Source organism: Mauremys reevesii, linkage group 25, assembly GCF_016161935.1.
Source record: "Mauremys reevesii isolate NIE-2019 linkage group 25, ASM1616193v1, whole genome shotgun sequence".
Classification (NCBI taxonomy): domain Eukaryota; kingdom Metazoa; phylum Chordata; order Testudines; family Geoemydidae; genus Mauremys; species Mauremys reevesii.
This window is the reverse complement of record NC_052647.1, coordinates 2,832,645-2,860,447: the sequence shown is the minus strand read 5'-3', so window position 1 is coordinate 2,860,447 and position 27,803 is coordinate 2,832,645. Positions and strand designations below refer to the sequence as shown.

Below are 27,803 nucleotides of genomic sequence, written 5' to 3'. Positions count from 1 at the left end.
CAGAGTACTAAGTACGAGAAAGTTATTTATAAAGCTATTTGCTTCTGAGGCTGTATAAGATGGGAAACAAAACAAGTTTTCACTTCAGTTAAAGGGTGGTAAACAAAGTACACAGTTATAGAGACCAAGGAGAGATTACTCACATTGTGCGGTAACTACAGTTCTTCAAGGTATTTCCCCACCACCACCACCCCTATGGGTGCTCAACTTCAGATGCCTCCCATGAGGTTTGGATCAGAGAGTTTCAGCAGCAGTGCCCATTTGTCCCACACAAGCGCTCCTGATGGCCTCATGCCCTATACTGAGATATAGAGCTGCGCGGGCAAACTACCCCCAGTTCCTTTTCCACTATGATTTCTGCACGACAAAACTCTGAACCAAAGGGAAAGGAGGGTGTGTAGTGGGGCACCCAGAGACACATCTCGAAGAAGTGCAGTTACTGCACAAGGTGAGTAACCTCTCCTTCTTCGAGTAATGTCCCTATGGGTGCTCCATTTCAGGTGACTCCCGAGCAGCATCCCTGGAAGCAGGAAGGAGCTTTGGATTTGAGACCAACACTGAAGTTATAAATGCAATGTTAAATACAGCATCTGATCTGGCAGCATGAATCAAAGCTTAGTGTTTGGAGGCCAGGTTGCCACTGTTCAGATTTCAGCCACTGGAATATCCTTCAGCAGTGCTATAGAAGCATGCTGAGATCATGTAGAATGGGCTAGGCACTTCAGAAGGAGGTGTTTTGAGTGGAGATTGTGGATCCTCTGGATCGGTCTATAAACAGTCTGGAAGACTTTCAAAATGGTTTGGTTCTGTCCAGATAGAAGGCTAATGCTCTTCTGACATCCAAAGTGTGGAGGAAAAAATCTTCAGTGGTATGGTGTGGTTTTGGGAAGAAGACTGGAAGATGAATATCCAGGAATATTAATGGTTAATACAGAATTCAAAATATACCTTTGGTAGAAGGCTATGATGTGATCATAACAAAACTCTCCCTCAAGAATACTGTAAAGGGAGGTCTGGGATTATAGCCCCCTTTCCCCAACTCTTTTGGAAGAAGTGACAGCCACCAAGAAAGCAGTTTTCATGGCCTGGTGAAGATGAGAACAGGCAGCCACTGGCTCAAAGGGGACAATTAAGGACCAAGTTTAGTTTAGGGGTGAGCTCTATTCAGTGGAAAAGGTTCAACCTCTTAATGAATTTTGCTGTCCTGGAGTGAGCAAGCACTGAGAATCCCTCAACACAGCAATGAAAGGGTATTATGGCTGCCATATGAGCTTTACTGAACTCATGGAGAGTCCTGACTTTTTCAGTTCTAACAGGTAGTCAAGGACAGCGAAGAGGGAAGACTGAACACGTGAAAACTGCTGCCCAGTACAACAGTGACAAAATCTCTTACCTTTTTGAAGGCAAATGTTTCGCAAGATATCTTTCTGCTGTTTAGCATCACTGTTATACCTCTGGAGAATAGGAAGATGCTATCCCCAAGAACCACCAAGGAGCCAAGCTCTGAGATGAAGAATTCCCAGGTTGGGATGAAGAGTCCAACCGGAATCCTGAGACAGCAAGTGGGGAGATGCCAGACAACAAAGACGAATCAGCTAAGGGTACCACTCTTGACTTGGTCACTATGGGATAACTAAAATGGCACTGGGTTTGTCTTCTCTGATCTTGTTCAACACTCTCAAGATCAAAGCTGTGGGAAGATATGCATGGAGAAGGGGCCTTTTGTCCAAGGAATGAGGAAAAGAGTCTGCCCTCCTCTTGAGCAGAATTTCTTGTACTTCCTGTTGGTGGTGGCAGTAAACAAGGCCACCTCTGGAAACTCCAGGGTCAGAAAAATGCAATTGCGGCTCCATAGGTCCAGCTCTCAATTGTTATCTAGGGAGAAGTGACAGCTGAGATTGTCAGCCATGGTGTTTTATATACCTGGAAGGTGAGACTGAAATAAGGACGTGATTGGTTATTACATCAGTTCTATAGCTTTATTGCTTCAGCATGGGAGAGGCGGGGGCAGAGGGGAAATCCTGCACCCCTTTCCTTCTGACAATTGATGTAGAACATGCAGGCTATGCTGTCTGTCATCACTGTAATGGATTTGCCTTTGATCAATGGAATGAAATAGCTACAGTCATTCTTGACTGCCCTCAGCTCCAAGAGGCTGATGTGTAGAAGAGACACTTGGGCAGACAATTTGCCCTGAATGGTGAGCATCCCCAAGTGTGCCCCTGCACCCCACCATGGATGCATCTAATGTTACGGTCACATGAAGCTGGATGAAAGGAACACCTGCACAAACACTGGATGGGTCCTTCCACCAACTGAGTAAGTCCAGTACTCAGTGAGGAAAAGATGCTAGATTGTGCTTCTTCAGGCTATAGATTATCCTCAGCCATCCCTGGACACAGCAAAGATGTAACCTGGCATGTTATGTTACAAAGGTACAAGCTGCACGTGTTCTGGCAGTTGGAAGCAACGGTCTTCCCAGTGGTCACCATGAGAAAGGCATGAGGCTCTTGAAAACCGTTAATTGGTGGCCCAAAGATTCTAATATAGCCACTGAGGAGAGCCATTAAGCACAGAAGATGGCATCCAATGCTGCTCAGACCAATGAGAAGGGACATAGATTTGTCTTGCCCCTAGATCCTCTTTCCATAAAGGTGTCAGGAAAGATGTCCCTATGCTGACAGGTCCTTGCACAAAGATTTGGGAATCTGAAGAGAGGTCCTCATTGTCTACAGGATGAGCTCAGCCTAGCTCAGAAAGTACTGGAGAAGCAGGTGGCACCAGAGAAAGAGCTAATCCTGGTGACCCGGCTGATATCAGTATCAACAGGCAGTCCCCATTGAGAGGGGAGACTTCGGCTCTTCTGAGACAAACAAGTCTCTTGAATACCTAAATTCTTGTGGTATCAGGTGGATTTGTACTGAGAATGAGGGATGTTCCACAGTTTGTACCAGGCTGAGACCTGCTTCGATGGGTTCCGTCTAGCAGAAGTCATTGGTACCAAAGATGATGACTTCTTTGGACACACCAAGGGACCCTGGATCACTTGTCTAGAAACTGAAGGCAGCACAGGTGGCCTATCGGTACAGCGCTCCTGGAAGCAGAAAATTTATTGTCTCTCCTCGTGCGTTCATGTTTAGGCGGTACTGAGTATAGCTTTGATACCAAGGTATGGTTGTTACTGTGGCTCTCTGAAGGGCTCTGAGTCTTAGAAGACTTCCCAGTATTACAGGAGCCTGGAGCCTCAGCAGTATCCAGTCTGGGACCTGAGGTCTCTGACACAGTCAATTTCTAAAGACACAGGCTTTTTTGAAATAGTCTCTTCATGGGGAGAACTAGAACTCCTCTTTTTAAGAGGCTATTTGGTACCCTCCAACATCTTTCCCTGAGAAGGTGGGGGGAAATCTGGTGCAGAAGCTGATGAAGTACTACGCTCACTCAAAGGCTGATGTCCAGGGGAGTACCATGGCCTGGATCCAAAGATGGGAGTGCTCCATCATAGAGGAGCTTGAATTTAATCTCCTGCTTTTTTTCTAGCTTTGATCTTAAAGGTTAAATAGGTATTGTACTTTTGAGGGATATGACTGTACCTCAAACAGTAATTGTACTGGCAATGTCCAGTACTGAGTAGGACAGATTCCTGAGACGTACTTGAATCCCAGAGATCCTGGCATACTCTGGCGACAAGGCAAAAACCCCCACAGGGAACCCCTCAGGCGGGGAGAAGGAGAAGCACTGAAAAAAGCTCGCCACAAATGAAGCAAAGAAATTATAAAATACAACTTGTAGAAGTGAATAATTACACTAAATTAAAAAATAGATGATCCTAAAGCAACATTAGGGCAACGCTAGAAGCAGGCATGCTAGATGCTCTCTCAGGCTGAGGGCGGTTTGCCACACAGCTCTACTCATAGTTGGGACAGGAAACGAGGATGTCTGGAGCTCATGCATGGGCTTAACAGGCACTGCTACTGAAAACCTCCAAAGATGCAAGGGGTGCATGCACACCTGAAGTGGAGTGCCTATAGGGACACTACTCAAAGAAGAAAAAAAAGTTACCAGTTGTCTGTTCAAGCTGGTATAGCAACTACAGTTCATGCTAATACTCCAATGTGGAAGATTTGTTTTTGAAAATTTAGTGTACCATTCTGTTATATTTCTGTACTTCAATTTATTTTACTTTTATGTTTAGGGAGTAGGTTATGCTAGACCATTATGAAAAAGTTTCAGGTATGAGTTCAAAACAGAAAAGCACTCTAACAAAGCAGTTTCTTTACCTGCAGTTTCCGTGCCATAGCTACCACCTCATGATCAGCAGGGTTGTATTTGTAACAATTGGAAAACATCAATCGGACATCTGCTGCAAATTCCTGAGCATCTCTGTATTCCCGGTTCTCCAGTTTAGACTAGAAGGGAAAACAAAACTCCACTATCAACAGAGCAAGCAAAAGAAGTTACTGAATGGACAAGAAATATCTTGGATCTATGGCATCCATTGAGTTCTAGGCTTCCACCTAATCTCCATTTATATCTAACCTTTGCCAAATGGAGCACTGCTTTGGAAACTTGCCAGAAACCTGAGATCTGCATTTGATTTACATAAAATGGAGATGATTACAGCCATCCTGAACTATAACATGGAGGTGCATCCAAAAGACGACTACAGAAATAGCATACAACACAGCTAGACTGCTGAGACCAAAACGGAACATTGCATGCTGGAGCTGGTATTCCTTCATAGACCATCCCTCCATAATAACAGGCAGCTGCAAGCTACATGGGAGAACATGACAGCCCACATTTGGCAGACACTTTCACTGACTACCAATTCAAAGGACAGTATGAAGGAACTAATTCACTAGATTACTGGTCCCCATGCCCATGAACATCATTACCAATCACAGTGCAGGGTTCTGTTTGAACAACAATGCGCTAAAACTTCACACACACATCTGAAAATATTTTTTTAAACAAACAAATTTTTAATCTTTGTATCACTTTCTTATAAGAGAAATCCCAAATTGTCAGTAGCAGTTAAAGACATCCCGCAAGTGGGGTCAGTCCAGCATAGCAGTGACAGTTTGAGGAATTAGAAATTGGGACCACAGGATAGTCCCTCCTTCAGGTCAGCAGAAACTTGGAAGCATTCAAGAAGGCAACATGCTTGGCATTTTTCTGTCAGACACAGGGAACCACATCCAACTGGCTCTGGCAATGCAGGATTTTTGAGAGTAGTGTGGGAACAAATCCCCCAAGGATCTAAGGATGAATCTTATCCCCACCCCCGGGGAAGAGATAGAGCTTGATTAAAGAAACAGAGCAGTTGAACTGTGCAGGCTTAGTCAGTCCAGAGTGAGACTGTCTGGCATTACAAAAACACAAGCCTTAAAATAAACTCCCTGCACAGCAACCTCATTTTATTATGAAGTGAATGTAGTGGTGTGAAGCCCTGATGTGTGCAGATCTCAATTTATCGACAGTTGTCCACACCATCTCATTATATACCTCAATTTTTGTCTGAAGGAGCCAGAGGTGAGGATAGTTCTGTCTCCATGGCTCATTCAATCCTTTGCCTCTCTGCTGTGCCTGCCAACAACAAGGCCAAAAGTGATGGTGTTTTTTTGAGAGGTGGACACCTGACCATCAGCAACAGGAACAAGACCCACCAATGCATTTCATATAAACATAAAACAGTTGTCATGGGCAATTATTTTTGCTCACAACCAACTTGAACTAAATTTCAATCAGTGACCTGAAATAAAGAACTTTGTTATCCCATTACCAATGCTTCAGCCATCCAGATCCTCTCTGTACTTGTGTTTTTTCAGAATTTCCTAGCTGTGGGGTGTGTGTTTGTTTTTTTTTTTTGTTAGATTTGGAGAATACTACAGAATGCTCAAAGTTATTATGCATATTCAGAAAAAGGGGCGATGGTACCAGCTCAATTTTCAGCACAGTTTTTAATTATTCAGTTGAAGGAAAAACTATATTCCTTCATTCACTTCATACTGGAAAAGTTCCTAGTGTAATCTCAATATGGGGGTGGGGGAGAGATAAATTTGTCTCTTTCTTCTGCTTAAAGTATTTTAAAAAAGAAACCCGAGTTGTGAGAATATTAGGGCTCAGAGTTAAATTGATACAACCAAAGAATTCTGCAGTTTAAAGCTATGTCCATGATGAGATTATAAAATTACAGTGCTCCAAACAATGAATTGACATTTTCAGCAGAGATATGGACTGCTTTGCAATTACTTCTCTGGGATAAGTAACTCTCAAATACTCCATGAGAGGGAGTTAGCTGTGTCCTCACAGCAGAAAGCTTTGATTTAGATGCTCTGGAAACATGGTTCTTTACATTAAGCAGAACATTTCCTTTAAAGGTGAATAGCCAATGTGGTGGTGGGGTTTTTTTTTGTTTTTTTTTTTTTTTTAAAGAAAATTCCCCTACTACAGCAATCTGTACTGACTGATTGAGCCCATTATCTTGGCTAAGCATATTCAGTATAGGCTGCCATAGTAGAGGACATTTACTTTTAAAAAATGCATAGGCAATTTTTTGTTTTGTTTTGTTTTGAAGACTCATTCTGGAAAGGACTGTCTTCTTTTCAGGACCTGTCACTTAAAGAGTAGCACACTATGGACAGATGAGAGTCTCCACCAACCAGAATTCTCAGGTTACACAGAATGAATGGTTAATTGCTTTCAGACAGAGTCCCAGAGAAGAATCCTCTCTTTTGTAACACACACATTTTTGGTGGATATCTACAACACACCATGTTAAGCATGCAGCTGCACACGTACGCCCATATACATGAATTGGCATGTAAAACAGACTGCATTTCCCCAGGGAAGTTATTCCTCCTGCACAGTCAATTTTTTTATTTTATTTTATTTTTTTTGGCTATGTGAAACTGAGCTTACTTTGATTGTGCTCAGATCCATGGGATGTTTAATGATATCACAATAATCATGCAGTCCCAGTGCTTCCACGTCCACAGGTTTGTAGAAGGGCCATGCGTAGGCAGCATGCTTCTTGGCAAACATCTCTTTGATGATGCCACTGCAATACTTTAACTGCTCAGACACTTTGTTACTGTTACTCTTTTCTACCACATGCTGCTGAGAGTCCGGAACATCCTTCTTTGGAGGTTTCACTGGCCGGCTGCTTTCCCTTCGTGGACCCATCTTGGCAGACTTGGGTTCAGTGGGCAGCGAGGAGGATTCGTGAATTGCATCTATTGTTGTTGGCGTTGTGGTGTCTGCTTTCCTCTTCACTCCTTTTTTTGTCTGTAAAACAAGAAATACAACAGCATTATAATATTTTATTTAGTCTTGTGCTCTTTTGTTACTATTGTATTCACAGGATCCACCTCTGATTGTATATTAAAGTCTAACCACTAAGTACTCAGGTGAGATGGGACTAAAAAGTTAAAAAAGCTTTCTATAAATATGCATGCTGGAAGCAGTTTGTACTGAACCCTCTAGAAAATGCGTAACTACAAATTATCTTTATTATATTAGCAAAGGTCAAGAGGATGGTTAAATGAGTATTCAAAATCTTTTACTTAAGAATCATGTTAGGGTCAAGTAAACCTCTTAGGATTCATTTCTACAGCTTGTGCAGTGTTTACAGAAGCCCAGATCTTGGATTATTTTGGCTGAGTTGCTGGATGGGATTTTCAGAAGTACCTAAGGCAATCAGCTGACCAACTCCCACTGAAGGGTCATATAACTTGGGTACCTAATTCTGCCAAGAACTTTTGTAAATGGCACTTGACAGCCACAGAAGTGCCATGTCTCAGGAGAAAGGAAATGGCAATCTTACTGATGCAATGATATAAAAGGCATTGCTCAAAATAAGAAATATTAGTTAGCAGGATCTGATCTGCTGAAGATGTATGCCAAAATTTTCAAAAGTAACTAGTGATTCAGGTATTCAACTTGAGACATGATAAAGGAGCATGATTTTAATGGGTAGGAACTTGGCTCTTTTTGAATAATAAATTTAAAGAACATTATGTTGCGCATCCAAAAACTAAGGCACCCAAAATTACTAGTCACTTTTGGTTAGCTTAGTCACAGTGAGACAGCTTTTCAAGCCAGATGGCTCTCTTTTCCTTGAAAAGCCTCAAAAAACCACTATTAACTCCAGTACACAAGGCTGCTGGCTATATGTTTAGCAGAAATTCTGGTGAGCAAATACAGTTCTACTCAATAAGGACAATTGAGGCAGGGTCTTAGTGGTGAGAGAAGAGGACTGGGAATCAGAACTCCTGGACCCTAATCATCATTCTATGATTCTGCCCTTGACCTGCAGTATGACCTTGGACAAGTAACTCAGGTGGGATTTTCAAAGGCAAATGAGAAGTTAGGAACCTAACTCTCCTAAGTGCTCTTGAAAATCCCACCCTTCACTTCTGTGTGCCTCAGTCCCATCCCTCCAATCAGTAAAAATCTGTAAAGCAATTTTAAACCCCAAGATGAAAGGGACTTCACAGTGAATGTTTTAAAATAGTCATCCAATAAAATCTTTTCTCTTCTAGAGAGGAAATTGAACACAAAGAATCCTGACTCACTAACTCCACAGAGTCCTTTTACTCACCTTCACAGGCTGTGCAGCTGTTGGGATAACAGGTGGGTGTGCCTGAATGGGCTGGGGAGCAGGGGTTGGGGGGACAGAAGGTGGGGGAGGAGGTGCAGGTGGTTGAGGAGGCACCACTGTCATTACTGGCGGCTGGACAATAAGGTCAGGGGTCACAGAAGGAAAGGAATGAGTTGTTTGCACAGACTGAAGATTCTGTTGTGAGGCCTGCGTCTGAGCTGGGGATGATGCTTGAGTTACATTTTGTACCGTAGATGCTCCTGGCTTGGGTGTAACTGTCAAAAAATGAAGGAATAAAGAAGGGCCACACTTAATGCTTCAAACGTACTCATTTTGATCAAGCAACAAATGCACATTTCATAATGGTCATTATTATTTTTTAAATAGTGGTGCTTGGGTAACAATGCTTTTAGCGCATCCTTCCCCGGATAATCAAATTCAGGACAGGTACTAATCAAATTTTTCATGGTCCATTTTAAGTAGAATCAGGTCCAAAGACACACTGCCCTCAAAGGGCTCCCTATCAGAGCCTGGAGAGAAAGGGTGAGAGTCTATTCTCCTTTCCCTGCCTGCTTATCTTTTTCTGGCCATTCGCATGGCTACACTTCACAGTTACCAGGCTTGTGGTACTGCACTGGGCAGAACTTCCTTCAGAAGCAGTCAATACCCATTAATTAACAACGGCAGTTGCTATTCAGTGGCAATAAGCAGTCACATCAACACATCTGCAACAGTCACAGAGAAAGATCATCAGTCTGCCAGATAGCAGGAACTCCCATGAGGCAACTTTTAAAGTGAAATGCAACAAGAACCTCAGATACCTGTGCAAAGGCCAGATACCTGTGAACATAGGGTTTCCACATTAAAAGATGGGAAAGGCATTCTGAAAGTCATGCCCCTAAGTAATTGAGGAATTCCACCATACTTGGTGGCACCTTAAAGACTAACAGATTTATTTGGGCATAAGCTTTTGTGGGTAAAAAACCCAGTTCTTCTGGGTTTCTTACCCACGAAAGCTTATGCCCAAATAAATTTGTTAGTCTTTACGGTGCCACTGGACTCCTTGTTGTTTTTGTGGGTACAGACTAACACAGCTACCCCTCTGATACTTGGTACCATACTTGGTGTTAACCAGAAGCACTGCCTCTTTCTGATAGTGTTTGCAGGGTGAGGTTTGCCAGCACAGTAATCTCATGCTAGGAGGCAGTACTTCTGAGAAAGACATCCACCCATTGCAGGCCAGCAGGCATTACAAGAGTACCCTCCTAGCAGACATCAGATATATTTCATTGTGTCTGTTAGCAACAGTTCTATTTTTATATATGCAAATTCCAGGAAAAGGAGCACCTATCATTCTAGACAGGGACTTCCTGACATTTTAACTTACATACTATTTGGAACATCCATTCCCAATCACTAACAAAACCTAATCATGAGCAAAAAATGATTTTGATTTTTAGCTTGCAGAAGTTCTAACGAGGATAGCAACCTGAAATTAAGAGATCACAGTGTAGGCCAGCAAATACAGTAGAACCTCAGAGTTCTGAGCACACTAGTCACCCACACACCCCATTTGGAACTGGAAGCACGCAATCAGGCAGTAGCAGAGACCCCAAAAAAGGAAAAATACAGTAAAGCACTGTGTTAAATGTAAACTACCAAAAAAGGGAAAGTTTAAAATAAGATTTGACAAAGGTAAGTGAACTGTTTCTCTGCTTCTTTCTTTTCAATTAAGATGGTTAAAAACAGCATTTTTCTTCTGCATAATAAAGTTTCAAAGCTGTATTAACTCAATGTTCAGTTGTAAACTTTTGAAAGAAAAAACGGTTACCTTTGTAACTGTTGTTCTTCGAAATGTGTTGCTCATATCCATTCCAGTTAGGTGTGCGCGCGCACGTTCGTCGGAAGATTTTTACCCTAGCAACCCTCAGTGGGTCGGCTGAGCGCCCCCTGGAGTGGCACCATAACGGCACCGCATATATACCTCAGCCGACCCACCCGACCCTCAGTTCCTTCTTGCCGGCTACTCCGACAGTGGGGAAGGAGGGTGGGTGTGGAATGGATATGAGCAACACATCTCGAAGAACAACAGTTACAAAGGTAAGTAGCCGTTTTTTCTTCTTCGAGTGCTTGCTCATATCCATTCCAGTTAGGTGATTCCCAAGCCTTACCTAGGCGGTGGGGTCGGAGAGAGATGTGGCGGAATGTAGGACCGCGGAGCCAAAGGCTGCATCATCTCTAGATTGCTGGACCAGAGCATAGTGAGGCGAAGGTATGAACCGATTACCAGGTTGCTGCACGACATATTTCTTGTATTGGAACGTGAGCCAGAAAGGCGGCGGATGAAGCCTGTGCTCTGGTAGAGTGGGCGGTGAGATGGCCCAAGGGAACATAAGCTAAGTCATAGCAGGTGCGTATGCACGCTGTCAGCCACGAGAAGATCCGTTGCGATGAAACAGGAAAACCTCGCATCCGGTTGGCAACTACAACCAACAGTTGAGGGGATTTGTGGAACGGTCTTGTCTGATCTATATTGAAAGCAAGCGCCCTACGAACATCGAGAGAGTGAAGCTGTTGCTCGCATGAGGATGCATGCGGCTTTGGAAAGAAAACCGGAAGGAAGATGTCTTGATTGTTGTGGAAAGCCGATACCACTTTTGGGAGGAACGCTGGATGCGGACGCAGCTGTACCTTGTCCTTATGAAAGACAGTATAGGGCGGGCCCACCGTGAGCGCTCGGAGCTCAGAGACCCGCCTAGCCGATGTGATGGCTACCAAAAAGACCGTCTTCCAGGACAGGTACAGCAGCGAGCAGGTGGCCAACGGCTCAAAGAGTGGAGACATGAGCCTGTTGAGGACCAGGTTTAGGTCCCAGGTAGGAGTCGGGTGACGTACTTGAGGGTAGACACGCTCAAGGCCCTTTCGGAATCTAACAGTCAATGGATGAGAGAAAACCGTATGTCCACCCTCTCCTGGGTGGAAAGCGGATATGGCCGCTAAGTGTACCTTTAGAGAGGATAATGCTAGGCCTTGCTGTTTCAGGGACCAGAGGTAGTCGAGGACAACCGGGATAGGGAGCTCCGAGGGGCCAGAGTTGCACGCCTGAGCCCAGCAAGCAAAGCGTTTCCATTTGGCTAGGTAGGTAGAGCGAGTGGAAGGCTTTCTGCTGCTCAACAAGACATGCTGCACAGGAGCAGAGCAGCGCAATTCCGACTCGTCTAGCCACGCAGGAGCCACGCCATGAGGTGGAGGGCCGTCAGGTCTGGGTGACGGAGAGTGCCGTGATCTTGGGTTATAAGATCTGGGTGAAGCGGCAGAGGAATTGGGCTGGCTATAGAGAAACGGAGCAGTGTGGTGTACCAGTGCTGCCTGGGCCACGCTGGCGCAATCAAGATGAGATGTGCTCTGTCTTGTCGGAGCTTCAGCAGGACTCTGTGGATTAGGGGGAATGGGGGAAATGCATAGAGTAGATGATGATTCCATGGAAGGGGAAAAGCGTCCGACAGGGACCCCGGTGACAGGCCTTGAAATGAGCAAAAGTCCTGGCATTTCCGGTTTGCTTGAGATGCGAACAGGTCTATCTGGGGAAATCCCCACTGTTGGAAAATTACATGAGCGATGTCCGGTCTCAGCGACCACTTGTGGGAGAGAAAGGATCTGCTCAGGCGATCTGCTAAGGTGTTCCTCACGCCTGGGAGGAAAAACGCCACTAGATCTATCGAGTGGGCTATGCAGACTTCCCACAGTTGTATCGTCTCGTAGCTGAGTGGGGAAGAGCAAGTTCCCCCCTGCTTGTTGATATAATACATGGCCGTTGTGTTGTCTGTGAAGACTGAGACACAACGGCCGCTGAGTTGATTTTGGAACGTCTGGCACGCGAGGCGCACTGCGCGTAGCTCCCTGACGTTGATGTGCAGCTTCAACTCCTGCAATGACCAGAGGCCCTGCGTACGAAGGTGGCCGAGGTGAGCTCCCCATCCGAGGGACGAGGCGTCCGTCGTCAGTGAAAGTGAAGGCTGAGGAGGATGGAATGGGACCCCTGCACACACTTGGGATGGGTTCAGCCACCAGTCCAGAGAGCGAAGGGTGCTCGTTGGAACGGTGAGCAGGGTGTCTAGAAGGTCCCTGTGCGGGCGATACACTGAGTTGAGCCACATCTGGAGGGGGCGAAGGCGGAGCCTGGCGTGTTTGGTTACAGAAGTGCAAGCCGCCATGTGACCCAAGAGGCGGAGGCAAGTACGGGCCGAGGTCATGCGGGAGGTCTGAAGCCCTTGAACGATCTGTGTGAGGGCCTGGAATCGAAGCTGAGGAAGGAAGGCCCTGGCTAGAGAAGAGTCCAGGGTCGCTCCAATGAAGTCCAGCCTCTGGGTGGGCATTAAGATGGACTTCTCTGCATTGAGTACCAGGCCCAGTCGCGTGAACAAGTCTTTGATCGCTGTCACATGCTGCTGCACCTGGGTCCCCGAATCCCCCCGATGAGCCAGTCGTCTAGGTAGGGAAAAACGCGGATGCCGCGCCGACGGAGGTGGGCGGCGACTACGGCCATGCACTTTGTAAACACCCTTGGGGCTGTGGATAGGCCGAAGGGGAGGACCGCAAACTGGAAGTGAAGGTGATTGAGTGTAAATCGTAGAAAGCGCCTGTGCGGTGGAAAGATGGCGATGTGGAAATAAGCATCCTTCATATCGAGGGTGGCATACCAGTCTCCAGGATCTAAGGTAGGAATGATGGTCCCCAAGGAGACCATACGGAACTTCAACTTTAGCATGTATTTGTTGAGGTCTTGCAGATCTAGGATGGGCCGGAGGCCCCCTTTGGACTTGGAGATCAAGAAATAATGGGAATAAAACCCCTTGCCTCTTTCCCTGGAACCTCCTCTATCGCTCCGATGGTGAGGAGCGTCTGCACTTCTTGTAAGAGGAGTTGCTCGTGAGAGGGGTCCCTGAAGAGGGACCGGGAAGGAGGGTGGGAAGGTGGGGGTGAAACGAATTGGAGGTGATATCCACGTTCCACTGTGCGGAGGACCCAGGTGTCGGAGGTCAGCCGGGACCATGCCGGGAGGAAGTAGGAAAGGCGGTTGTAAAAAGGAGGGAAAGGATCCTGAGTAAGAGCTGGTAGGCCGTCCCCGGGCGCATCTTCAAAACGACGATTACGGCCCCGCCGGTGGCTTGGAATGGGCGCGACCCTGGGATGTTTGCAGACCAGGCTGCCGTCTACGTCCCCCTCGACCGCGTCGCCGACCAGAGTCTTGCCTGTATCGGGGCATAAAGTAAGGCCGGTTAAGCTGGGGGCGGAATGGACGTCTCTGGGTCACAGGGGTGTGCATCCCCAATGTGCGGATAATAAGCTTGTTATCCTTCAGGCTCTGAAGCCTGGGGTCCGTTTTTTCTGAAAACAACCCCTTGCCGTCGAAGGGAAGGTCATGAATTGTATATTGTAATTCAGGGGGGAGGTTCGAACTCTGCAGCCAGGAGATGCGGCGCATGGTGATGCCGGAGGCCAGAGTTCGGGCTCCTGAATCGGCCACATCCAAGGAGGCCTGCAATGATGTACGAGCCACCTTTTTACCTTTCTCCAGGAAGGCCGCGAACTCCTGGCGCGAGTCCTGAGGTAGCAGCTCCTTGAACTTTTCCACCTCAGCCCATGTGTCATGGCAATAACGGCTCAATAAAGCCAGCTGGTTAGCCACCCTCAATTGTAAGGCGCCCGCAGAGTAGACCTTGCGGCCCAGCAAGTCCATTCTCCTTGCGTCCTTAGACTTAGGAGCCGGGGCTTGCTGTCCGTGATGCTCCCTGTCGTTGACGGATTGAACCACTAGTGACGAGGGGGGAGGGTGGACGTACAAATACTCATATCCCTTAGAGGGGACCATATACTTGCGTTCCACCCCTTTGGCGGTGGGAGGGATGGAAGCTGGTGATTGCCAAAGGCTGTCAGCATTCGCCTGAATAGTCCTTATGAATGGCAGAGCCACCCTAGTTGGAGCGTCCGCCGACAAAATGGTGACCACAGGGTCGTCCACCTCTGGCACTTCCTCTGCTTGGAGGTCCATGCATAATGCCACCCTCCGAAGGAGGTCCTGGTGGGCTCTCAAATCTATTGGAGGGGGCCCTGAGGAGGAGGACCCTGCTACTGCCTCATCCGGGGAGGAGGAAGAGGAGACCCCCGGGACGATGGTGTCCTGTCCAGCCTCTGGTTCCTGGGACGGCTCCTGGTCCAGAGGGTCTGGTGAATGTTGGAGGGGTGGTGGCGGAACCTCCGTTTCAGCTGGGGGGCGGCTTACTGTAGCCTCCGGGGCACGCAGCTCTGGTGGGGCTGCGTGGGTGGAAGGCAGTGGAGCGCCTTGGGCCTGATGGTAAGCCCAAGGGGTCCAAAAACCCCAGTGGCGAGGGTCTTGGTCTGCAAAACGGGCCTCCTGGAAGACTCCCGAGGGCACTTGAGGGTCATGCTCGTCCACATAATAGCTGTTGGCCTGTGATGATACCGACGCATGCCTGGAGGGCCATGGAGGAGCGGAGAAGCCTTGTGCCGAGGTGCCGACTGATCTCGTTTCCCTGCGTTGAAGCGACCGGTGGCGGGAGGCAGCGCAGCAGCGAGAGTGAGATCGGGGCCTACGACCAACCTGGTGCCGGGAGGTCAACCGTGATCTCCATTCGCGGTGCCTAGAACGGCTCCGAGAGGCACGGTGTCCGTAGCGGTACCGGGATCTGGATCGGTGCCGCGAGTGCCGAGTTGGGGAACGAGAGAACGACCGGTGCCGCGAGTCTGACCGGTGCCACATGGCAGAGCGGTGCCGGGACTGCGAGCGGCGTTGAGAACGGTGCCGGGAGGGAGACCTTTGGCGGGACCAGGAGCGTCCATGTGAGCGGGAGCGAGAGAGGTGCCGGGCCAACTCGGTGCCAGGAGGTGGCCGGAGCAAGGACGGCTTGCCAATAGACTGAAGCGCCTGCACCGGCGGTACCGGGGGCGGAGGCAGAGCCGAGTCCGTCAAGGCAATAAGGTCCTTTGCCGCTGCAAAGGCCTCTGGAGTTGACGGCATCTGGAGCTCTACCACGGCGGGTGCCGGGGAGGACACAGGTTCCGGACTCGACAGGAGCTATGCGGATCTCCTGTACGCATAGGCCTGTGACAGGCCGAGCACGGCTTGAAACCCGGGGAGCTGGGCATGCGCTCCGGTCCCAGGCGAGGGGCTATAATCCCCGAACCCGCTAACTAATAATACACTAACTAACTAACTAAACTAGTAAATAAAAACTGATAAAGAAAAAATATAAACGAACTATATACAGAATAATGAAGAGGATATCTATAAGGAAGCTAGGGAAGGTGGAGGTCAGCTACGCCGCACTCCACTGTTCCAACGACCGACACGGGCGGTAAGAAGGAACTGAGGGTCAGGTGGGTCAGCTGAGGTATATATCCGGTGCCGTTATGGCGCCACTCCAGGGGGCGCTCAGCCGACCCACTGAGGGTTGCTAGGGCAAAAATCTTCCGACGAACGTGCACGCGGCGCGCGCACACCTAACTGGAATGGATATGAGCAAGCACTCGAAGAAGAACCACCATAATGCTTTGTTTAGAGTTCTGAACCACCTCCATTCCCGAGGTGTTCATAACTCTGAAGTTCTACTGTATCTACATTTTGGCTGCCATTTCCCAGTATTGCTCTTTCAGCAAAGCACTGGAAACTCTTTAGCAGGACATGCAGCAGCATGTGCATGACTTCAGTAAGCAGGGATGTGTCCACAGATTCAATTTATTGAGGAGCTGTGGCCAAATTTAGTCACTGATAAATTATAGCTACAATTCCAACCCAAAAGCGTGGCATTGTGTAGCAGTTAAGATGTCTCAAGTACAACCACCACTAACCCAACCATTCTTCTTATTGGATGCGGAGCTTGGCAAACCAATTTACAGCAGCCTCATCACTGAAATGCAAAGCCCTCAGACTAAAAAGCTAGGAAATCCAGATACTTAGGGAGTACGATCCCACTTGGCAATTTATATAGAGCATGCATGCTATATTGGCCGTAAGGATCTTGATGGCATTGTTCTTGATTAAAGGGAGAAAGTATTCGCATGTATTTCGGACTGCCCTTAGCTCCAATAAGTTTATGTGCAGGCTAGACTCCACTGGGGACAAGTAGCCTTGGATCATATTGTTACATAGATGTGCCCCCCAACCAACTAGGGAAGCGTCTGTCATGATTGTCATGGCTGGAGCTTTTTGTTGGAAAGAAACTCCTGAGCAGATGTTTTCATAGAATCATAGAATATCAGGGTTGGAAGGGATCTCAGGAGGTCATCTAGTCGAACTCCCTGCTCAAGGCAGGACTATTTCCCAGCTAAATCATCCTAGCCAGGGCTTTGTCAAGCCTGACCTTAAAAACCTCTAAGGAAGGATACTTCACCACCTCCCTAGGTAACCCATTCCAGTGCTTCACCACCTTCCTAGTGAAAAAGTCTTTCCTAATATCCAACCTAAACCTCTCCCACTGCAACTTGAGACCATTACTCCTTGTCCTGTCATCTGGTACCACTGAGAACAGTTTAGATCATTCCTCTTTGGAACTCCCTTTCAGGTAGTTGAAAGCAGCTATCAGATCCCCCCTCATTCTTCTCTTCTGCAGACTAAACAATCCCAGTTCCCTCAGCCTCTCCTCATAAATCCTGTGCTCCAACCCCTAATAATTTTTGTTGCCCTCCACTGGACTCTTTCCAATTTATCCACATCCTTCTTGTAGTGTGAGGCCCAAAATTGGACACCATACTCTGGATGAGGCCTCACCAGTGTCGAATAGAGGGGAGTGATCACGTCCCTCGATCTGCTGGCAATGCCCCTACTTATACAGCCCAAAATGCTGTTAGCCTTTTTGGCAACAAGGGCACACTGTTGACTCATATCCAGCTTCTCATCCACTATAACCTCTAGGTCCTTTTCTGCAGAACTGCTGCTTAGCCATTCAGTCCCTAGTCTGTAGCAGAGCATGGGATTCTTCCGTCCTAACTGCAGGACTCTGCACTTGTCCTTGTTGAACCTCATCAGATTTTTTGGCCCGATCCTCTAATTTGTCTAGGTCCCGCTGCATGCTATCCCTACCCTCCAGCGAACCTACCATTCCTCCCAGTTTAGTGTCATCTGCAAACTTGCGGAGGATGCAGTCCATACCATCCTCTAGATCATTAAGAAAGATATTGAACAAAACTATCTAGCCAGCTTTCTATCCACCTTATAGTCCCATTCATCCCGCCCATACTACTTTAACTTGCTGGCAAGAATACCGTGTCATTTATTTCTGTTCTGCTTTTGGAAAAGAGCCAGATGAATTCACAATGTAAGATGATGAAACACTTTCTGTTCCAACAGTAACTAAGAAGCACATTAAACAGCAGCTGCTGAAGTCAGACATTTTTAAATCAGCAGCTCTGGGTAACTTGCCTCCAAGAGTTTTAAAAGAGCAAGCTGAGGAGCTTGCTGCACTCAACATGATTTTCAATAAGTCTTGGAATAATGGGGAAGTTACAGAGGAAAGAAAGAAAGCTAAGGTTGTGCCAGTATTTAGAAAGGATACACAGGATGACTCAAGTAACTATAGGCCTCTCAGACTGACACTGAGCCTGCGCAAAATAATGGAGCAGCTGCTACGGGACTTGATTAATAAAGAATTAAAGGAGGGTAATGCCAATTAGACATGATTAATATAAAAAAAAGTTCTCGTCAAACTAACTTGATTTTTTAAATTTAAAAGCATGATACTATATTACCTCAGAATTTGGCACTGTTGCAACTGCTATTGGAATACTATATCCAGTTTTGGTGTCCACAATTCCAGGACGTTGAAAAATTGGAGAGCCTAAATTGGTAAAGGCTCAAGGAGCTCAATTTATTTAACTCAGCCCTGGTCTACACTGGGGAAGTGTGGGGGGAAATCAATCTATGTTACGCAACTTCAGCTACGTGAATAACTGTAGTAGCTGAAGTCAACGTACTTAGATTTACTCACCATGGTGTCTTCCAAAGGTAATTAACCATTGGAACAAGTCCAACTGTTGTGGAGTCTCTCTGGAAATTTTTAAATCAAGGTTGAATTAGTCTTATTCAAATCTGAATTAATGTAGGGATGTCCTATGGCCTGTAATATACAGGAGGTCAGTCCTAGATCACAATGGTCCCTTCCAGCCTTAGACTCTATGAATCTATGAACCAAGCGCCAAAAAACCTAAATTATTAAAAATGTGTAGGCTCGAGATGTAAGCACACAATACAAATATCAAATGTAAGGTTATATGCATAGTTTTACTGATTGTAATTTTAAATATCCTTCAATGTGATGTAGCTCACCTTTAAATAAACAAAAGTATAAAGCATTCAGGCTGAAACCCCCATCTTGCAAAGATCCACACAAAGCTAATGCATCAGTTTAGCCCTCAAAATAGAGCATGGGTGATAATTCAGTAGGGCACATGCCTTGTGTAAGCTGTCTAAACAAAGCTGAATTTATCTTCAGTGAAGCGCATTTCATCTCAAAGGTAGCAAGCACACTTTTTCAAATGATGGCAGATTATTACAAAATGCAATAAAAATATGTTGTATACACACAAACTTGGAAAACACACCCAGTAGACAGATTTATCAAAATTAAAAGCTGTCACCAATATGGATGCCTCTTAGGTGCAAAAATGACTTCAGTGCATTATTCTGCTTGTTGCTCCTGTTTTCAGATGCTTTTTGCATTAGGAGCTTGGTTACATCTAAACCTTAATATTCTTGAAGGGTTATGTAGGTGTCACCAAAACAAACATGCAAGTAACAGACTTTTGAGAATCAGTTTCCCTTCCGTTACTAATCCTTTCCTAATTACAGTAGAACCTGCTATTTGCCATGATGACTTAATTAAGCAAATTAGCTGTTACATGAAAACACAGTAAAGTTCGGGGAAATGATATAATACAAAATACTCTGCTTGTTTGACTACTGTAATTTACTTTTATGGGCCTTCACAATGTATTGATAGTATATTTAGTAAATATAATGAAGTGACAGTAATAAGATTTCACTCCTATAGTTCTCATCTTTTAAACTTCATTGAAAAGTAGGGAGAGAACCATTTACTTCTGCTAATTACAATGTGTACATATTAGTATGGTTTCTACTACATAACAAGGTGCTCAAAGGCAAACATGGTCAAGGGAGTTCTAAAATGTGGCCCATATCCATTTGCTGTCAACAGCTCAGATATCCAATATAGATAAGCAGCTGAAATTAAGATTAAGCACTGTATGTTGTGACTTGTAGTTTGAGGATTACATGAGGGTGGCTGTTAATTTTTTGCTATTTTATTCAAATTGCATGGACCCTGCAACCAGTGGGCAGCACTAGAGGGTACCCCGAACAAGAACAAGGACTGAACTCAAGAGTGGTCAGTAAAGTAATTTACCTGCTTCCTTCCTCCCACGTCCTCTTCCTTTTGCCTGGACTATTACAATTTCAGTTTCTTCCTCAGTCATTTCAGAGATTTTCTGCAGAAAAAGCTTTTCTAGAGCTTCTGCCATTAAGACTATGTCATCCCCTGGCTGGATTAATGATAGATAAAATACATTAGGCCTGGCACACACTTTCGAAGCAAGGTTTGCATGAGATTGTAACCTAGAAAATTAATGCCACATTTAGGATTTTACGCCGTCTTTTTCTCCCTTTAATACTGAGTTTAGTCATAACCAAGACTGAAAATGCAACAAAACCATTTCAGTACAGACATACATCTTCCACTCACCTATCCTATCCTGCACTCTAATACAGCGATCTGCAAACTTTTGAGGATCACATCCCCCTTACTCCATGTGAATCCTCCCCACCCCACGGTACCTCCCTGAATTGGGGCTGAGAATGGGGATGTGGCGTGGGGGAAGACACAGACCGCGATAAGGGGGACTCAGGTGAGGGCAGGAGCATAGCTGCAGCTGGGCTGGGGGCCGGCATCCAGACCCATGGTCGGGTGTGGCTCCATTCCTTGCCTTGTCCCCAGCCTCAGCCTGAGATTAGGAATGGAGCTGGGGCCACCGGCCAAGGCTGGGGATGGGGCCAGGCACACGTGGGTCTGGGAAGCAGGAATGCAGATAGAGGCCAGAACAGAGTTGGGGACAGTTAGGGGCTGGCTGGCACTCCCTCCCTGCCCCCGTGGGGGCTAGCCCAGGCCCCGCCACGCGCACCCCACCCCCCCGACTGTCATCCACACCCCTTAGGGGAGCACGCCCCACACTTTGGGGACCTCTGCTCTACTACTTCTGGATCCCACCCAAGTGGTTCCTCTAACGTTTCTTTTTTAAATGTTTACATTATTAGTAGTAGTAGTGGTATTTATAGTATGATCATATCCAAAGGCCTATGGTCCTCCGACACTGGACGCTGAACAAACAGAAAAGAGATACATTATCCTTGCACTGAAGGGCTTACAGTCTAAAGACAGCACAAACAGATGACGGGTAGAAAGATGTGAATACAACGTACAGACAAATGAGTATGGTGAAGAACAGCTTTGTTGCTGCACTGTAATTTGGTTTTTCAACTGGAGAGAGAAGTAGGGAGTGGGAAAAGAAAGGAAGTGGAATAATCCCAGTTTGTCACCTACAAGTGGTATGATCATCAGGCTGCATTTTGTAGGCATCATGGCAGGTGTGTGTTAAGGAGGGATCTGTAGGACAATATGGCAAAGTCTCTTTGGATTTTATCAGGGAATTTTACCCACTCATAAGGGGAATTATGGGAGAAAGCATACAGCTGTTTAAGGAAGAAGCTGAATGGTGGGCAGCAAAGGCTGGGAATTCTGGCAGTGAGAACGAAGGGTTCATTATAAAAAAGGCAGCCAGTTGCGAACCAGCTGAATGGCGAATAGCAGAGAGGCTAACAGAGGGAATTTGATTGGGAGTTCACCTGGGGAGAGCCCACTGAGGTTTTCATCTTACAGGCTTCTCTGAGTAGTTACAACAAAGGCTGAGGAAGCTCTTAGAAGGAAGGTAATATGGATGGTGAGCGATCAGCTGTTGTGACCTGCACAGGATGTACCATGTTTGCCTTTCTTCCACAGGACAGAAGTGACGTTTTCTGTACAACGTGCAAGCTGGTCTCCATATTGGAAGAGAAGGTTCAAGGACTGCGAAACAAGTATCAACCCTGCATTGCATAAGAGAAAACAAAGATGTCCTGGACAGACATCAGGATATGCTTCTGCAGGCACAACATTCTTAAGAATCAGAGCAGGCTGCGCAGCGGGGACAAAAGGACAGTGAAGAAAATTGGCAGCATGTGACCTCCAGGAGAAGAAAGAGGAGCATCCATATACCAGCAATGCAGATACAGGTGAGCAACCGTTTTCATGTTCTCTCCATAGGTACTAATGTAGAGAGTGGACTAGGTGATACATCCAAGGGAAGGGAGCAGAAGGAGACTACCAATTGGAAGGCATGAGATGCACTGTCTTACGGATGGGGGTTCAACAACCACCACTCTCAAGAGAAGGAGGCGGGTGGTGGTGGTCGGAGACTCCCTCCTATGGGGGACTGAGTCATCTACCTCCTGTCCCGACTGGGAAAACCGAGAAGTGTGCTGCTTGTCAGGAGCTAGGATTCACGATGTGACGGAGAAACTGCCGACACTCATCAAGCCCTCGGATCACTACCCCTTCCTGCTTCTCCACGTGGGCACCAATGATACTACCAAGAATGACCTTGAGCAGATCACTGCAGACTACATGGCTCTGGGAAGAAGTATAAAGGAATCTGAGGCGCAAGTGGTGTTCTCGTCCATCCACCCTGTGGAAGAAAAAAGGACCATGTAGAGATCGTTGAATCGTAGAAGTCAACGAATGGCCACGCAAGTGGTATGGGAGAGAAGGTTTTGGATTCTTTGACCATGGGATGGTGTTCCAAGAAAAAGGATTGCTAGGCAGAGATGGGCTCCATCTAACGAAGAGAGGGAAGAGCATCTTTGCAAACAGGCTGGCTAACCTAGTGAGAAGGGCTTTAAACTGGGTTCACCGGGGAAGGAGACCAAAGCCCTGAGGTAAGTGGGGAAATTGGATACCAGGAGGAAACATGAGCAGTAGAGTGCAAGAGGGGAGGACTCCTGCCTCATACTGAGAAAGCAGGACGATCGGTGAGTTATCTTAAGTGCCTATACACAAATGCAAGACGCCTGGGAAACAAGCAGGGAGGACTGGAAGTCCTGGCACAGTCAAGGAATTATGATGTATTGGAATAACAGACTGGGTGGGATAACTCACATGACTGGAGTACTGTCATGGATGGATATAAATTGTTCAGGAAGGACAGGCAGGGAAGAACAGGTGGGGGAGTTGCACTGTATGTAGGAGAGCAGTATTATGACTGCTCAGAGCTCCAGTATGAAACAGCAGAAAAACCAGAGAGTCTCTAGATTAAGTTTAGAAGTGTGAGCAACAAGGGTGATATCGTGGTGGGAATCTACTATAGACCACCAAGGGGATGAGGCTTTCTTCCAGCAACTAACAGAAGTTACTAGATCACAGGCCCTGGTTCTCATGGGGGACTTCAATCACGCTTATATCTGCTGGAAGAGTAATACAGCGGTGCACAGACGATCGAGGAAGTTTTTGGAAAGTGTAGGGGACAATTTCCTGGTGCAAGTACTGGAGGAACCAACTAGGGGCAGAGCTCTGGCTGCTTACAAACAGGGAAGAATTAGTAGGGGAAGCAAAAGTGGATGGGAACCTGGGAGGCAGTGACCATGAGATGGTCGAGTTCAGGATCCTGACACAAGGAAGAAAGGAGAGCAGCAGAATAAGGACCCTGGACTTCAGAAAAGCAGACTGACAACTCCCTCAGGGAACTGATGGGCAGGATCCCCTGGGAGAATAACATCAGGGCGAAAGGAGTCCAGGAGAGCTGGATGTATTTTAAAGAATCCTTATTGAGGTTGCAGGAACAAACCATCCCGATGCGTAAAAAGAATAGTAAATATGACAGGTGATCAGCTTGGCTAAACAGTGAAATCCTTGCTGATCTTAAACACAAAAAAGAACCTTACAAGAAGAAGAAGATTGGACAAATGACCAGGGAGGAGTATAAAAATATTGCTCAGGCATGCAGGAGTGAAATCAGGAAGGCCAAATCACACTTGGAGTTGCAGCTAGCAAGGGATGTTAAGAGTAACAAGAAGGGTTTCTTCAGGTATGTTAGCAACAAGAAGAAAGTAAAGGAAAGTGTGGGCCCCTTACTGAATGAGGGAGGCAACCTAGTGACAGAGGATGTGGAAAAAGCTAATGTACTCAATGCTTTTTTTGCCTCTGTCTTCACAAACAAGGTCAGCTCCCAGACTACTGCATTGGGCAGCACAGCATGGGGAGGTGACCGGCCCTCTGTGGAGAAAGAAGTGGTTCAGGACTATTTAGAAAAACTGGATGAGCACAAGACCATGGGGCTGGATACACTGCATCTGAGGGTGCTAAAGGAGTTGGCAGATGTGATTGCAGAGCCATTGGCCATTATCTCTGAAAACTCATGGCGATCAGGGGAGGTCCCGGATGACTGGAAAAAGGCTAATGTAGTGCCCATCTTTAAAAAAGGGAAGGAGGAGGATCCGGGGAACTACAGGTCAATCAGCCTCACCTCAGTCCATGGGAAATTATGAAGCAGGTCCTCAAGGAATCAATTCTGAAGCACTTAGAGGAGAAGAAAGTGACCAGGAACAGTCTGCATGGATTCACGAAGGGCAAGTCATGCCTGACTAACTTAATTGCCTTCTATGAGGAGATAACTGGCTCTGTGGATGAGGGGAAAGCAGTGGACGTGTTACTCCTTGACTTTTGCAAAGTTTTTGACACTGTCTCCCACAGAATTCTTGCCAGCAAGTTAAAGTAGTATGGGCTGGATGACTGGACTATAAGGTGGATAGAAAACTGGCTAAATCGTCGGGCTGAACGGGTAGTGATCAATGGCTCCATGTCTAGTTGGCAGCTGGTATCAAGCAGAGTGCCCCAAGGGTTGGTGCTGGGGCCGGTTTTGTTCATTATCTTCAGATCATTAATGAAGGATGGTATGGACTGCACCCTCAGCAAGTCTGTAGATGACACTAAACTGGGAGGAGTGGTAGATATGCTGGAAGGTAGGGATAGGATACAGAGGGACCTAGAAAAATCAGAGAACTGGGGCAAAAGAAATCTGATGAGGTTCAACAAGGACAAGTGCAGAGTCCTGCACTTAGGATGGAAGAATCCCATGCACTGCTACAGACTAGGGACTGAAATGGCTAGGCAGCAGTTCTGCAGAAAAGGACCTAGAGGTTACAGTAAATGAAAAGCTGGATATAAGTCAACAGTGTGCCCTTGTTGCCAAGAAGGCTAACGGCATTTTGGCCGTATAAGTAGGAGCAGTGCCAGCAGATCGAGGGACAATCATTCCCCTCTATTCAACACTGGTGAGGCCTCATCCAGAGTACTGTGCCCAGTTTTGGGCCCACACGACAAGAAGGATGTGGAAAAATGGGAAAGAGTCCAGCAGAGGACAACAAAAATGATTAGGGGGCTGAAGCATATGACTTATGAGGAGAGGCTGAGGGAACCAGGATTCTTTAGTCTGCAGAAGAGAAGAATGAAGGGAGATTTGATAGCTGCTTTCAACTACCTGAAAGGAGGTTCCAAAGAGGATGGCTCTAGACTGTTCTCAGTGGTACCAGATGACAGAACAAGGAGTAATGGTCTCAAGTTGCAGAGGGGGAGGTTTAGGTTGGATATTAGGAAAACTTTTTCACTAGGAGGGTGGTGAAGCACTGGAATGGGTTACTAGGGAGGTGGTGGAATCTCCTTCCTGAGATGTTTTTAAGGTCAGGCTTGACAAAGCCCTGGCTGGGATGATTTAGATGGGGATTGGTCCTGTTTTGGGCAGGGAGTTCGACTAGATGACCTCCTGAGGTCCCTTCCAACGCTGATATTCTAGGATTCTATGAATATGCTGATACGGTTACTTGATGAGTTTGGTATGGATGGGGCTAAGTTAGGAACATCCTTAAAGATGAAGACAAGAAACTTTTATGTGATGCACAAGTGAAGAAGGTGTCAATAGGAGGAATCAACAAGAGCTGATATGGTCAGAGCAACAAGCCAAGTTGATCGTTTTAGCAGCAGCATTCTGAATAGACCTCATGGGAGCAGGCAGCAGCAATTAAGAACAGAAGAGGGGAGACTGCAGTTGTCAAGACATGAATGATGAGGGCTTGGGTGAAAGTTTTGGCTGTGTGGACAGAGGTCATATTTTAAAGATGTGCAAGAAAACAGCAATATATAAAAAAAACTGAATTCATGGGCGGAGGGTATAATAGGCCAGGGAGGCTCTGCATGCCCCAGGCTGCCAGACTCCTGGTTGCAGGGTTTGGCAGCGAAGGTTTTGCTTTATTATGCCCCATGCAGGTTCCAAGGCGGCTGAGGAGGCACATACTACCTCCTCAGCTGCTCCAGAACTTGCATGGGGCATATCAGACACTTTTCCCCTGGGCAGGTTGGGTCCTGGGACGGGGAGGCATAGCACAGCTTCGGCCAACCCAAGGCTTCGGGGGGCGGGGAGGAAGAGAGAAGAGCCTCCACCCACCATCCATGACTGAATGCGTGGGTCCAGTGACAAGGCACAGTCAAAAGCTAACACCCAGGTTATGGGCCTGAGTGACAGAGGAAGGGGGAATGTGGAGGGCTTGGAAGGAAAGATCAAGAACTGAGTTTTGGCCATGTTAAAGTTAAGATGATGACTGGACTTCCATGAAGAGATGTCAGAAAAACAGGCTGAGATACCAGACTGGATGAAAAGAGATAGTAAATCAGTGGAGAGCTAAGTTTGCGAGTCATGCGCATAAAGATCATAACTAAAACCATGTTTGCAGATAGACTGCTTAGAGAGTGTTGAGGGAGAAAAAGAGAAAGCCCTAGGAGGAAGCCTTGAGGGACAACAGCAGAAGAAAATACTGAATGAGCAGTCTGAGGAAAAAAGAACCATGAGAAGTCAGAATCATGAAAAGCTAACAAAGGGCAAAATTTCAAGACGTAAGGAGTGATTGATGGTGTCTAAAGCTGCTGAGAGGTCAAGGAGGATAAAGATAGAGTACAGAAAAAACAGTTACTTACCTTTGTAACTGTTGTTCTTCGAAATGTGTTGCTCATATCCATTCCAGTTAGGTGTGTGCGCGCCGCGTGCACGTTCGTCGGAAGTCTTTTACCCTAGCAACCCCAGTGGGTCGGCTGAGCGCCCCCTGGAGTGGCGCCATAACGGCACCGCATATATACCTCAGCCGACCCACCCGACCCTCAGTTCCTTCTTGCCGGCTACTCCAACAGTGGGGAAGGAGGGTGGGTGTGGAATGGATATGAGCAACACATCTCGAAGAACAACAGTTACAAAGGTAAGTAACCGTTTTTTCTTCTTCGAGTGATTGCTCATATCCATTCCAGTTAGGTGAATCCCAAGCCTTACCTAGGCGGTGGGGTCGGAGTGAGACGTGGCGGTATGCAAGACCGCAGAGCCAAAGGCTGCGTCATCTCTCGACTGTTGGACCAGGGCATAGTGCGAGGCGAAAATATGGACGGACGACCAGGTCGCCGCTTGGCATATCTGGTACTTGAGCCAGAAAGGCAGTGGAGGACGCCTGGGCCCGGGTAGAGTGGGCGGTGAGATGGCCCAAAGGGACATTAGCCAAGTTATAACAGGTGCGTATGAACTCTGTGAGCCACGAGGAGATTCGCTGCAACGAGACAGGAAGACCTCGCATCCGGTCAGCAATTGCCACAAACAGTTGCGGGGATTTGCGGAACGGTCTTGTCCGATCAACATAGAAAGCCAATGCCCTGCGAACATCAAGGGAGTGAAGTCGTTGCTCTCGCGAGGATGCGTGAGGCTTTGGAAAGAAAACTGGAAGGAAGATGTCCTGGTTATTGTGGAACGTGGACACTACCTTCGGGAGAAATGCCGGATGTGGACATAGCTGTACCTTGTCCTTATGAAAAATGGTGTACGGTGGGTCCACCACGAGCACTTTGAGCTCAGAGACCCGTCTGGCTGATGTGATAGCCACTAGAAAAACCATCTTCCATGACAGGTACAGTAAGGAACAGGTAGCCAGTGGCTCAAATGGCGGGGACATGAGCCTGCTGAGGACGAGATTGAGGTCCCAGGTGGGAATCGGGTG

At 46.8% G+C, this 27,803-nt stretch overlaps 1 protein-coding gene across 9 annotated transcripts in view; it reads right to left on the bottom strand.

The window, feature by feature from the left end:
- The window catches only part of BRD4 (bromodomain containing 4), a 234,194-nt gene that overhangs the window by 72,906 nt on the left and 133,485 nt on the right, over positions 1–27,803 (bottom strand). For 6 of the 9 annotated variants that reach the window (XM_039514640.1, XM_039514637.1, XM_039514642.1 and 3 more), the window contains 5 exons: positions 20,041–20,176; positions 8,603–8,877; positions 6,922–7,287; positions 5,506–5,586; positions 4,278–4,406 (listed from right to left, as the gene is read on the bottom strand). In XM_039514640.1, the coding sequence (XP_039370574.1) occupies positions 4,278–4,406; positions 5,506–5,586; positions 6,922–7,287; positions 8,603–8,877; positions 20,041–20,176 (987 nt within the window). The remainder of the gene's footprint in view (positions 1–4,277; positions 4,407–5,505; positions 5,587–6,921; positions 7,288–8,602; positions 8,878–20,040; positions 20,177–27,803) is intronic. The other 3 variants (XM_039514644.1, XM_039514645.1, XM_039514646.1) reach the window with 2 other exon arrangements.